This window comes from Apteryx rowi, unplaced genomic scaffold, assembly GCF_003343035.1.
Source record: "Apteryx rowi isolate R43461 unplaced genomic scaffold, aptRow1 scaffold_275, whole genome shotgun sequence".
Taxonomy (NCBI): domain Eukaryota; kingdom Metazoa; phylum Chordata; class Aves; order Apterygiformes; family Apterygidae; genus Apteryx; species Apteryx rowi.
The window spans coordinates 984,791-998,867 of NW_020449141.1; the positions used below are offsets into that span (position 1 = coordinate 984,791).

At 37.5% G+C, this 14,077-nt stretch overlaps 1 protein-coding gene across 1 annotated transcript in view; it reads left to right on the forward strand.

Moving 5' to 3' along the window:
- GLP2R (glucagon like peptide 2 receptor) overlaps positions 1-14,077 on the forward strand; it is a 47,691-nt gene that overhangs the window by 19,684 nt on the left and 13,930 nt on the right. The window contains exons 7-11 of the mRNA XM_026068541.1: positions 1,125-1,284; positions 6,644-6,704; positions 8,160-8,229; positions 12,166-12,254; positions 13,692-13,830. Coding sequence (XP_025924326.1) covers positions 1,125-1,284; positions 6,644-6,704; positions 8,160-8,229; positions 12,166-12,254; positions 13,692-13,830 — 519 coding nt within the window. The remainder of the gene's footprint in view (positions 1-1,124; positions 1,285-6,643; positions 6,705-8,159; positions 8,230-12,165; positions 12,255-13,691; positions 13,831-14,077) is intronic.

Below are 14,077 nucleotides of genomic sequence, written 5' to 3' on the forward strand. Positions count from 1 at the left end.
TCAAGTCCATATCTGCTTTCCAATATTTATTCTTTTATTATGACTTCTGATTAACACTCATGTCTTGTAACATTCATGTYGTGTAGGATGAACCACGCTATATCCACTGTGAATCACTAACTGCCTCATGTTGGCCATCACTGACATTTACATCGACACCAAGAAGCCATCTCCTACAAATTCTTCTGTTCACTTGAAACAAGTTAGAGCAAAGCTCCACAGCTAAAAGTCAAAATGTTGCTGGTCAGGTGTATATATTGCAGACTGATCCATTTCCTCCTGGTCATTGCACTGTTACCTGCAAAAGTTATTTTTCTGCCCTGCAGAAAAATTATTCTTACTTCCTTTAGACAGAAATGAATAGAGGGCTTGCTCCCTAAATGAGCTATGTAATCTGCTTCATGTAGTCACTGATCTTCCTCCCCTGAAGATGTTGGCAAGGTAGGTATCTCTCGGTGTCTAGATGTCCTCTATAGTCAAGAAAGAAATATTTGAGATGTCTGACTCGAGAAAAGGTGACTCACATCCTGGAAAGGTCTGTTCCGTCACTGTCTGTAAAGARCATCTAAGCACTAAACTAAGAGTGTGTTTATGCTGTAAAGATAAATTCTCTGATTTTTGTCCTTTCTCAGCTTCAGAACTAGAGGACAACCTTCACTTTGACAGATACATTTCACAAGCACCTTTAAAAATTAGATCTGCCTACCATGGAAACAGCACAACTCTACTAATGCTAAAGCAGGAAAAGGGAATTTCCCTGTGATTCTGTAGAAAAGCTAGAGCTGTCAGTTGAACAGGGACATTAAAATGTAAGCTGAGGCAGACACTGATATGGTTGCAGATGCTTTCTATCATCTGCACAAGTACAAGTTCTTCAAACATTGTGAAGGTSAAAGCACCTTTGGATTAGCCAGCCTGATGGTATCACAGGTTTACCCCTAGTCTCAGAATAACCCAAATACCCCAAAATAATGGCAGCATAGTATGTTGCATGATACATGACTGAGATAAACTTATATCACAATCATGTGGTAGTTTTAAAAGGGTTACTAAGAAAACAAAGAGAAAAAATGTTGTCAGAGACTTTATATATAATAATGATTCCTGATCTCTCATTTCTACAGATTTTAATCATTTGCAGGACTGCCCAGTTTTTCATGCATTACTTTGTTGGGGCAAATTATTTTTGGCTATTAGTAGAAGGAATTTATCTCCGTACATTATTGGTAACTGCTGTATTCTCTGGAAGACGACTGCTGCAGGCATATACTGTGATCGGATGGGGTAAGCGCATAATAATTTCAGTTCTTGATATTGTACTATTTTTAACGTCAATGACAAATACTTTATAAAGAAGACAGAAAACTTTGCACTTTTGTTTGCTTGTTTAGAAGTCAACTGTTGTCAGTAAAGATATACCTAGAAATGATCCTTTAGTTGCCGTTCAGTTTGACCTGCAGACACTGTAAATGAGTAAATTGTTTTATATTAAAGCAATATCCTAGTAGACAGAACAAGAATTTTACTCTTATGCTTCCTGTGTCATCACTGAATATTAGAGCACTATCGCCAAATTCATTTTCTGGCTTCATGATAAAACATCTAAATGGTAAAGATGTTTAAACACTTTTTGCTTTTATATATTTACTTTCACATCTGTAACACAGTTAACAATTAAGTTTCTAAAATCTCTAAAACATGTTTTAAGTTGGAGGATAATCTGAAATGCTGCCTGATTAAAGTCCTGTGTTTCAGGCATTTTTCATGGAATAAAGACTATGTGAAGTTAGTTACAAGCATTTGAAACTTCTTGCATAAATAATCCTATTTCTTTTTCTTAATATCAGAGTAATGTGAAATCTGACAATTATGTTTGTAGCTCACTCAGACAAAGGACATAACTCTGTATCTTGCCTGGACAGAGGAGAGAGGGGAAAGCCATTGTTTCCTAATTCCCAATAATCATCTAAAATCTACTTGTACAGTCTATGAGCTCTTGAAGGTTTTAAATGAAGATTATAAAAAACCCTATGTAGGTTTGGTGCAAGAATTACTGATTCAAATCTATCGGCCTGAGTTGAGGAGGACAGGATAAATGGCCATAATAGGTTCTTCTAACTACAGTTAATGGGTTTACAAGCTAGTACACTAACACCACTCACTCTATATTGTCAAAGGTAAAATTGTTTGTCTATAGCTGTAAGACTGTAGCTCAGGCCACGCAAAGAAAGGGAGAATCTATACTAAGAAACAGTGATTCTTAAAAGAGTTTGTGTAGTGRATGGTTACCTAGCTGTAAATAAATTATTCCGTATTTGCTCTGCTGTACTGGCTGCTAGAATTATTTACCCTGGATAAAAAGGTATCATTTTAATGGGGTCTTTAAACTCAAATATAAATAGATGAAGTGAATGTCAGATAAGATTGAAATTATAGTAATTACAGTTGGGATGCTACAACATTAACATGTTTAAAGGATTTTTTTTTATTGTTATCAAAACTGGGGCAAATTCCTTGACAGTAATTGATATCATTCAGTTTTAGCTGTCAAAAAGTCATACTAGGCTCTCTGTGTAACCATCACAGAGAATGAAAACAGTTCAYTTTACTTCTCTTGGACATCTACCTTCTCTTTTTAATTTTTAAAAGGGAATCAGACGGCATCTAAAAAAAATAGCATACTGGAGACATTCCTAGAATTAAGCGAATTTCGGATAAAGAATGTTTTCCTGCCTTCATAATATGACTGTATTAACTTATTACCTAAGAACCATTGTTAGGAAAAAACAAACAAACAAACAAAAAAACCCCAGACACTTCAAGATCCAAAATAGGACTTAAGCATCTGTAATACCGTACAGGGGAAACCTGAGCAAAAAAGTTTTGAAGCATGATATAAAACCCTGTTGAAGTATAAAAGGTAACTTAATTTTAGGCAGACCTGTTAAGTCTGAAAAAATAAAGATTCATCAAAACCCAGAAATCTTGACTGTCTTTTATAGACATGGCTTGCACTAATACTGACATGGTTAAAGAATATCTGGGTTTTGTCTTTTACAGCACTGAACTAGGAGTTGAAGGCATGTTGAGATGGTATTCTATGGTTTTCTATGATTTATTCTAAAGATGTCAGTACAACTGATTACTTCACTTTGTGTATTGTGTAATCATGTTATCAGAAATCATTAAAAAATACTCAGAATCAGTAATTTTGGCAATGATGCACTTGATTCTGGAGTATTAAATCAGTTAGTTCCAGGATGTGAATGCAAACTCTAAGCTGGTCTTGACTGTGGAGCCAATTTTTTTTTCTCAGTTGTTAATAATAAGAACATCCATGTTATTTTCTTCTTGATTTGCAATTTTAAAGCCAAAAGATTTTATTTAGCTTCCAGTACCAACAGCAGTACTGTAATACACTGGTCAACACCTTGCACCTCTTAGTTCCTTAAAGACGAGATAAAAATTGGCATATCTCTGGAAATTAGGAAATCCAGGCTGTTTTGATCTAGGCTCATGAGATATTGAGGATTTCTGGGGACCTTCTGGTAAATGAAGATCTTTCTCTATTAACCTACACTACAACAATTTTAAAACACAGTTACTGCTGAGCCTACAGAACGATGATTAAACAGAGGCGTGTGTCAGTCCACACATGCAAAGCAAGCACTGTGACCTTGGAAAGATTATGTTTCTCATGTTAAAAAAAAAAGTTGATTTGTTGTTTAAATCAAAGCTATTTCATTATAAGACGTAACTTTACGTTTTGACAACAGAAGAGAAAGAAGCTTTGGGAAGAAAAACATTGCTTTTAATTGGGGAAGCATGCACAAAGGAGAAAGGCATGTCTTACTGCATACTTGGAAAAAATGGGTTTATTTTCGCACCTGAAACAGAAATACCAACCTTCAAGCTAAGCTGAAGTTTAAATCCACCATGTTAGCAGAGTAAACAATTTGACAGAAATAGGTAGCTAATACCTATGACAAGAAGATAAGGAGGTGCTAAATAAACTAAATAAAATCATTTGAAGCACAGTACATCAAAGTCAATTCTAGATGTTCAAATGCAGTTGGTCCAGGTCCCAAGGTAGATGTGAAATGCTACATCTGGAACCCTTCTGCTCCAAATCCACTCTCAGATTTGAGCTGAGATGAATATGGAGATACACTCTAGCACATTGCAGCTCAGATTTGGTGACTAAGCCTAGGCACATATTGAGACATCATTATGGATAACTTGTATTTTTCATAGTTCATAGGACAGAAGCAGAGCAGAAACTGAAACATTCAAATATTGCATTTTGGTACATGGATAGAAATTTGTCTGTCAGAATTGTCAAATAATTGGTCTCAGATATCTTCTTTCCAGAACAAGTCCAGTTCCTTGCAGTAAAGGATCTTGATTAAAAAAGAACATTAAAAAAGTTCATTTCCCCTTCTTCTCTGTGCAGTCAAAGTCATGATGAGTCCCAAGTATCCCAGACTGGCTTCCTTATGTTTCCAGGGAGTACATAGGTATTCATATCCAGCCTCTGAGTGGTATTTACATCTCAGACTGTGGGTTGTTATACTCAGGTAGTGCTTAAATCTTTAGTCTATTCTACAAAATGAAGGGGAGGGTTCATTTTATCTGACAGTTACAAAATTAAAGTTATGTAACTAAAATCTAGACTCTATCTAGAACCAAAGGAAGAAGATGAGTACCTTCAAAGAGTGAACTATTTCAGTGCCCAAGAGAAATGGCATATTCTCTTACTCCTTCCATGCATCTCTGGATGTAGTCTCATTGCAACTTTGTCTTATTTCCTAAAACAGCTTTTTTTCTTGCCTTACTTGCATCCATGCAGAATGTTGCTGTGAGGATTATTTTTCAGGATTGCCGTTTTGACCATGTTATCCCATTTTTTCCATCCCTCCTTTTGCTCTTCTGCTTCTTTCTCATCAGACATTAACTACTTGCCTTCACTTTCATACCCATTCCCCTCTTTTCTCACCTCTTAAAAGTTTCTGTCAAATCATACCACCGCTCTTCACTGTCCATTGTCAAACCTCTGGACTTTCTCCTTTGCTGTGCTTGGCATTTTGGAGGCTCTTTCTGATCATCCACAATTTGATTTCTCTACGTCCTCCCACACAGCTCTTTTAATATCTCCTGTGATAGCATGCAGGCTGCTGGCACAACAAGATCACTGTCTTATGCTGATTAGTATTGTCTCATTGCTTCCTCATTCTTCCCACCCCTCTGAATCCATTTGTTGCCTTTGATCACCAGCTGTCTGGAGCAGGGACTATCATTTCATTCCTTTGTCAAACTGCAATGGGACCAGTCTGTTAAGAGAGCTCCTAACTACTATAATAGTATAAAAATTAATCATCATAACCCTGTAGGTCCCCCTTCATTGCTTTCATACATGTATGTTCTGTGATTTCCTAATGGTATCTTCCCACTAATTCAACTAGTTTCTCATTTATATTTATTAGAATTATGACTAAATGGGAGATATGGCACTTCTCACCTTACAAACATATGCAGTCTCGATGCTGCTGCTGAGCCAGGAGGAGCAAACCATGTATACATCTACTAAGATTCATGCACTTCCTCAGCTACTGGCTGGGAACTGCACTTGATAACATCACCTCACCCTCCCTGGCATCATCCTTTCCAACTGTACAACCTCATACAGCCCTGCATGTGCTTCTCTCCTTTTGCAAGTGGTCCATGACACTGCCCTGAGTGTCCTCTCAGACCCATTTGTTGCACCAAAGCTATCGCCCACCCAAGTGAGACTCTTTTTATCTCTTTGCCCACTTCCCCCACTCAGAGGTCTATCACCTGAGAGTATTTTGCTTCCTGCGCTTTCCCCACACTGCTGCATACCAGGTCTCTCCATGACCTTTCCTAGTGTCCTAGTATTCTGAAATGGACCTCGTTCTGACCCCAGGGACCCACATCTCCTTCCCTTTCTGCTACATCCTCTAGAGACTTATCTCTGTATTACTGGATTGGGAATCAGATTGAACACCTGCCTTTAGTAGCCTGTATTGCCTTGAGCTTGTGCTTGAAGCTTGTGTTTGCACATTTGTAGGCCACTAGAACAGCRTAGTAATCCTTTAATTCAATATTTTTTCAATCTGCACAAGAGGGGGCAGCAATAAGGGGCTAGGGGCCAGGGATTATCTTAAAGGGGTCCAGGAAGGGTAAGTCAGGAAAACAAGCCTTCTGTCAGTTGTTTTAATTAGCTAGACAGAGCTCCGCTCCGCCACTGAAAATTGCGTAGTGCTTGACAAATCAAAAATGTTAATGACCAGTGCCTTAGGTAGTCTGTGAGGGCTCTAGCACCAACTATTTTGAATTCTCAATGTCAGGAACTTACAAGACTTAGTCTGGTCAGCAGTGTATGTGCGTGTATATACATATTACTAGTGAAGTTTTTCATGCCTGAAAATGAGAAATGCATCTGTACTATGTGATTCATTTTGAGCTGCAAAAAGTTAAAGACAGGACAAGGCTGATTTTTGTACAACATCTAGATATCAAACTGAAAAATGTATGTCTTTGCACCACAGATTGCTGTAACGTATCTGTAATTTGTATGAACCATTCTGCAAGCTTGGCTCTAATTGACTCCTCTTTTTTTCAGTTGTTCCTATTTTGTTTGTGGGCCCTTGGGGAATAACCAGATCAAAGCTAGAGAATACAGGGTAGGTTACAAAACAAAAATTGTCTTAGAATACTGTGTTTTGGTTTGTTGTTTTTTTTTTTTCCTAGGAACCCTCTACAATAACCAACACAAAAATTGATCACTGGATTATATTAAGATTATACAGCATCCATTAATACTTGGAATACATTCTAGGTTTATTTTAGTCCTTTCACATTAAACTACTTCCAGGAATTCACAGGTTTATCTATGCATAAAATAAGGAAGCAGAAATAACATTCACAATTCCTCAAATGAAAGCTATTTATCTTTGCATGGTCCTGCAGAAAGTGAAGAGTTATTTACAAGCCTGGACATAGGCACCTAGTACAATTTTAGATGTGCATGCACAACAGAGACAACCACACAGGACTTGCAGGTATGATGCAGAATCTGTGAAAGAGAATCTATGAAAGAAGCACTCTTCTGCAGTGGCAAACAACCTGAACATTCAAATTAATAACCATATTGTGTCTCTTTTGTCCTAACAAGAAAATAAGGGCTCTATTAATTTTCTTGTGATAGGACTCAGATATAAATCACCATATTCATTGTTCACTTATACAAAGCAAAAGTGTCAGCACAAACATCTTCACTGAGAAAATCTTGTGAGCAAGAAAAGGAGACTAGCGCTTGGAGACAATCTATGTTTTGAGCTCAGTTGGCATGGACTGTCATTTTGGAAAAAACATTAATTGTGAAGAATAATGACAAAAACTGAATGCATTCAGTATTCAGTGAATGAACCAGTAAAATAACTTACACTAGTAAGCATCAGTCTTCCATTCTGCTGGTCTTCAATGATGGTGTTATTAATGGTGTCACATAGACTACCTATTTTACATATAATTTCTTTGTTTTATTTCCATATTTTATTCATGGTTACCAGTGAGTTTTGTTGGGAATAACAACACAGTTATTTAGATTTATGTTGACACATCAGGATCACAATTATGGTCCCATACAGTTAGATGTTATACAGACATACTGTAAATGACAAACCATAGTCCCACAGGGTTTCAGGCTAAGTGCATGGGACAAATTAGAAAGTTGGAGTCGGAGAAAAGGAGATAGCTTCAAGGAGACAGTATAGATACTATTTAGCCAGTCAAGAACAATGGTCACAATTCACAGCTTACCCAATTACATTTGGGTACAAATGTACAGTGGTGTGGATCCAAAGACATAAGTTTGCTAGATGGTTCTGAAGTTTGCAGTCTAGGACAACCTCTCCCATGACTTTGAATACATAATAAAAGATCTTAAGAAAAAGTACAATTACAGTTACTGGCAAGACTCTCTTCCTAATTTTAGGAAGTTGGCATTTCTCCTGAATGCCAACTAAGAAAAGTTAAAAACTTTGTCAAGTTCCTTTTGAAATAAATATATATTTAATTTAAGCTTTATAATTTATATATATGAACATAATGTAACCATTTCTTAAATTATTCTTCAGGTGTTGGGGAACAAATGAACACATGGGAATCTGGTGGATCATCCGAGGACCAATGTTGTTTTCCATTACAGTAAGAATTAAATTTTCTGTTCCCAATAGCTTACATAAGTGCGACTGCCTCTCTGTTGGCACCCTTTCTTGAAGTATAATGCAGTTCTCAGACTAGAGGAGCTGAGACAGAAAAGACTGTAAATGAGATTTCTTGTGGATGAACATAGCTTCCTTTCTGCCTATCTCCAAGTAACAAAGATTTCAGTGTCAGTCTCTCAAAATACTGATGCTTGTATGTGCAGTGAATTCTGCATAAATCTATGTATATCAGCACAGAATCTTTTGCTTAAGATATTTTTAACCTCATTTTCTTCAATGAGCAGGTTGCTTGGGGAGAGTGCTATAATCCAGTGTGCACCAGTAGAAAGTTCCCAAATTCTCCACAGAGGGAGTTCTTATGATAATAAGGATGCAGGGAAGTAAGACCAGAAGTACTGATGGTGGTGGGGAGAAATCACTCATCCAAACAGGCACCAAAAGAAAACAAAAATCCAGGTCTTAAAAACCAGTCAGCCCTGGTGTAAACATACGTAACATATGTTACAACCATTGAGGCCAACCTATGCAGCCATAATCAACTCAGTCCTTCGCCTGATAACATTTAAGTTGTTCCAGAATTACAGACAGTGTTTTTGGYGGGACTCCAAGCGCAGATCAAACTTTAGCCATATACGATATTCTAGTGTTTGAGACAATACTTATGATCATGGACCACAGAGATAGAAAAATGGTACTGATGATAAGCAGTACTTGTGATAAGTGTTCTTCGCTTCTAGCCAGGCAATCCAGAATCATGTTTTTCAGATGACCAAAGACTACTGGTCACAAACTGGCAGAAGCTGTGCCCAAAGGAAACTACCTTGCTTGGGAGTAGCAGTTTAGTCAGGCTCACTTCTGGATAGAGAAGTACGACAGGATTGCCAGGTTGCTGATGCAGAGCACAGGAACTTGAAGGACAAAGGAGCAAAGGCTCTTCTCCAGGTGGAACACTTAACACATGGTTGTCTTTCTGGAGAGTCCAAAAGTGAACAAATCTCCTATGACTTTCTCACTTTCAGTGCAGCTGAATGACCTGTCACAGAAACTGTAATTCACAAATCTTCTCAAGGGCTTTAAAGTAGTATGTGAGCAGAAACATCCAGCTTTGATTTTCAAAGAGTTTTTGACAAGATCCCTAATCAACAGTAGTTAAAGGAGTTATGCTCCTTGAGTGCAAAAGAAGCTGAGTAGGGATCAAAAAGAAAACAAAATGTTATAAATTATTAGGATCTAAGTATAGAAAAGTTAGTATATACCTGAGTGAATATTTGATGCATCTTCATATTGCATGGTTTCTGTAGTTTTGGTTGGCCATTTCTAGATGGATATATATATGTAGCAGAAAAGGAAAAGATACAAGAATGAGTGATGAGAATAGCAACTTGTTCATATGAGGAAAGGACAAGTAGACCAGGATTCTTCTCTTTGAAAAAGAGATAGCTGAGGGGCAAGACTGTATGAGAAACTATAGTATTACAACTGATTTGAGAAATTAATGTTTTAAAATTATCCACTTACAATATAAAGTGATGCGATCTACAGCAAAACAAGGAGAAAGAGGCACTTTTCATATACAACATATAACTGAACTGTGGATCCCGTTGCCACATGATGTTTTAGGTTCCAGAACTGTAAGGGGGTTCCAAAGCAGATGACATAAACCCATTAGTGACTAACAAATTTAACGGGCCAATTGCAAATCCCTGCTCAATAGTCTGCAAACTGAGCCAGAAACAAGATCACTCTAGCTATCTGTTCCTATGCTTTCCTTCATCTTCTGTTATTGAGCATAGTCTGAGCCAACGGACAGTACTTGCATACTTACAACATGCTAATTTACAATATTTGGCCACTCTAGTATTGCTGCAGTTACTAGTCTTAAGGTTATCTCTTAAAAATACTATATAGTTTCTCAGAACTTTGCAAAACCTGAGCTGAAAATATGATTTTTTTAACAATTTAAATCCTGAGAATTTCATTGAGGCATTGCCTAACAGCAACAGGACTTGGTTCAGGACTTCCTGTCTGTGATTGCTCCTCATCTGATTGCCACTCCTTTTGCCAGTGTACATTAGCCCAGCAGTGGAGCTGAACACTGGGAGATTCCTTCTGTGACTTGTTCAACATCAGCATCACTCCACCACTGACAGTATGGAAGAGGCAGGGAAGGAAACAGGGAGAGCTGAAATCAAAAGCAGCAAGGATAAAATCAGATTGCAGGAGAATAGGATGTCAAATGTGACCAGAAATGGGGAAGAGAAAGGAGCAAAGAATGGTGAGGAAGAGGAACGAAGAGGATGCTCAGCAAGATGAATTGGAGAAGGAGGGACAGAAACAGAACGGAGGCAAGAGCACTACATGGTGGGGAGAAATGAGTTAGAAGCCCAGAGCCAGAGAGTGTAATAACCAGCACGGTTATTATCAGATCCTCTCAAGACCCTATTCTTGAATACATCTTGGCAAACTTATGTAAAATCCACTGTCAAGCTGTGTATTGTCACTGCCTAATGACAGTTGTGCATGGAGTATGACAGCCAACTATTGCAGCAGGAACCTATCCTTGTGGGGCATAAATTGATGCACAGGGTCAAAAACTTCCTAACCTTGTTAGTGTGAAACATCAGAAATATAAAACTCATATTTCCTTTTTCTTGACGTTGCTTCCATGTTCTAGTGAAAATTCTGACATTTCCTTGAAACATCAAGTATATTTCAAGTATATGGCAGGCATTTTCGATGAAGTATCAATATTTTCTGTGGAAAGCAAACATTCATTGTGGAAAACTATCTTTAGAATAAACCCAATTTTCTGGCAAAAATGAGTTTGGATGGAAAATGCTCCCTAGCTCTACTTTTGGAAAACCTTCCAGTGTTGGTTACGATGAATACTTTGTATTTGCAAACACAAAAATTATACTAAAAGGAGAATTCGAGTTCTGAAATTTAGAAAAAGCCAGAAGTAAAGTTGTCCATTTAAACGTAACTCAGCCCCCTTGTGCACGTGCATAGCTTTACCTTCTCTAACTTGTCAAAAGAACTGCCCACAGGATAAACTGTYGCTACAGAGTAGCACAAGAAAGCACTGTCTGCAGACACGTGCCTTAATGAGAGATGTGTGACCTACAAGAGGGGACTTCATGAAGAAAAAGGATGGTCCTGGGCTTAAAGCAGTTTAATGCTGCCTCAGAAAACTTCTTGGCACTTCTGTCACTGTCCCCAAGTCATATGCAATGCTAGGCAAGTTATTAAGCAAAATATCACAACTGGCTACTAACTTCAGGTTTTTGCTTTCTGAATGTCCAGACAGCCCAAAGGAAAATGCTGAGCACTTGCAGCTGCAGCTAAAGTAACAAGTATGATGCTTTGATTCTATGACATAATTATGCTAAATACTCTGAAAAAAATCAAATGAAAGCACCTTGAATTGGTCAGATTTTACACTTCGGACTTTCACCTATTTATGCTTAAGCTTCCTTTTTTTTTTAAGGAAATACTATCCCCTTATTTCCCTGTGATGCTTTAAAGATTCAGCTATGCACCTTTGTGGACAACAGCATAAAAATGTACCTGAAAAGTGTGTGATTCTTTACACAGAACAAGAACTAGATTTTGAGCAGTAATATCTACACATCAAATGAAGACAAAAAAAATAGCTCTGAATAAGTGTGCGCCTCCCAAATGAAGAACAATTCTGTGTTAAAATGTAAACATGTAATGGAAGATAATGTATCATAACATTTACAGACACGGGGCTTAAGACAATGATGAGTTTCCTAACTTTGCAATCTTAATGTTTTTTTTTTAATAGGGCTTTTGGTTTTACAAGTAGTTAATATCACTTTTATATTTCTATAAAATCTATATAAATAGTGTTATAGTATTTCTTGTAAATAACCAAYATGTATTTTCTTTCAAGGTTAATTTTGCCATCTTCGTAAAAATTCTCAAGTTGCTGATTTCCAAACTAAAAGCCCAGCAAATGAGCTTTCATGATTACAAATACAGGTATGTAATAAATAACAAAGAAGTCCTAGCCCTTTTTACTTTCAAAGGTTCGAAAAGTTCCTCACATGCCCTGCAGATTATATATTTACATGCCACGAACAAAGGGACAAAATATAACATGTTCAGAGTAGGACATACGAAAGCCATCTGGGGAAGCAGGCTCCATAAACTGTATTTTCATACCTGAGTGGAAAAGACAGATCATTGCCTGTGTCCTGACTATTGTGGGCATTTTCTCAAGCAGTCTGCAATGCAGGAAGATCCCTGCTCTCAGGAATCCTCGCTGTACACAAACGGCTTCTACTGCTGTAGCAGTGGGGTCACTGCTCCAGTTTTCTTTGAGTGTGACAAAGTGCCTTCAAAAGAAAGGGAGGTCCAGGAGATCTCTGGGACATTCCTGGATGGCATTAGCATAGCTGAGCTACCTTTTTCTCATAGACACAGAGAGTCTTGACTGAAGAGTGTCCCTGTCCTTCTTGTAAATGCAGATCATACCATTATCCTTAACCTGCACTCTTGCAAGTCCCTAGTATGACTCTCTTGGACAGAGTTTCAAAGGACCATCACGTCTTTGGAGAACAGCTAGGGTTGGCTTCTGTACAAACRTTTTCCCACTGTGTGTAAGCAGCAAGGGCAGGCTGGGTGGTGGGAGGGGGAGGTGGGGAATGGATGTTACAGTATTAACTTCATTATATGAGCAGGGAGCCTATTTCCATTTTCCTCCAAAATCCAAAGCCCTAAAGATCTCAGCTATATTCTCAAGATCACTGCAGAAAGATTGTTGTGGTGATAATCACATGCAGCAGTACCTGTATTTAACATTGCCTGATGTTTTGCATTATATTCTATTTTATACTGCTTAAAACTTTGCTAAACTTTCAAAGATTCAAGCAAAAATTCTTCATGTTGCAAGTCTTTCTCAGAACTCACTCTCTTTTGATACCTCTTCTTTCATTCTTGCAAACATGTTCCTTGTTAAAGAAGGTTCCCTTCCATTAAAATTATTCTGGTTGCATTTTTAAAAGCTAGAAAATTTCCAACAGAATCATAGAAACTTTTTGTGCAGCCACATAGAGGTTCTCCAGTTTTCAAAAGGAATAGAAAGGTCTGAGAACCCTGGTAACAAAACACTCATATTTAGCTATATAAATATTTATGCTGTTACCTAGCAGCAAAATTTTGATAATACTGGCTTCTGTGACCAATTTCTTATCTCCAGCTTTCTTTTCTAAACCTAAAGCCAAGATTCCCTCTGTACACTTTTCTGATAGTGTATTCTGAAATTCAAATCTGGGATTTTGTCTTCAAAATGCTAAGTCGAATCATTCCACAGGCAGTCTTGAGGAAATATTTCTGGAATCATTTCCATGTGGCCAAATTTTCCGTATTGCACTAAGGATGTTGAGAAATACTATAATCAATCATTTTATTTTTAAGATTGGCAAGATCTACGCTTGTGCTGATTCCATTGTTGGGGATCCATGAATTTGTATTTACCTTCATCACTGATGAACAGGTGGAAGGTCTTTCAAGACATATAAGACTTTTCATTCAACTGACAATGAGCTCATTTCAAGTGAGTACCATATTGAATATATTTCTTTAAGGATCAGATATCCACATATATTTGTTGCTTTTCCTATACATACCACACAGTGTGTACATGCCACAGATATACACTGTTCTTGTTTAATATTATGCTCCAGCCCATAATGTTTTTAAATATACTATTGCAATAACAGGATAAAAAATTAACAAATCAAGTATTCAAAACAAGCAGTACCAAAGACCAAAAAAAGGAATCTGACATTTTCAGAGACAGT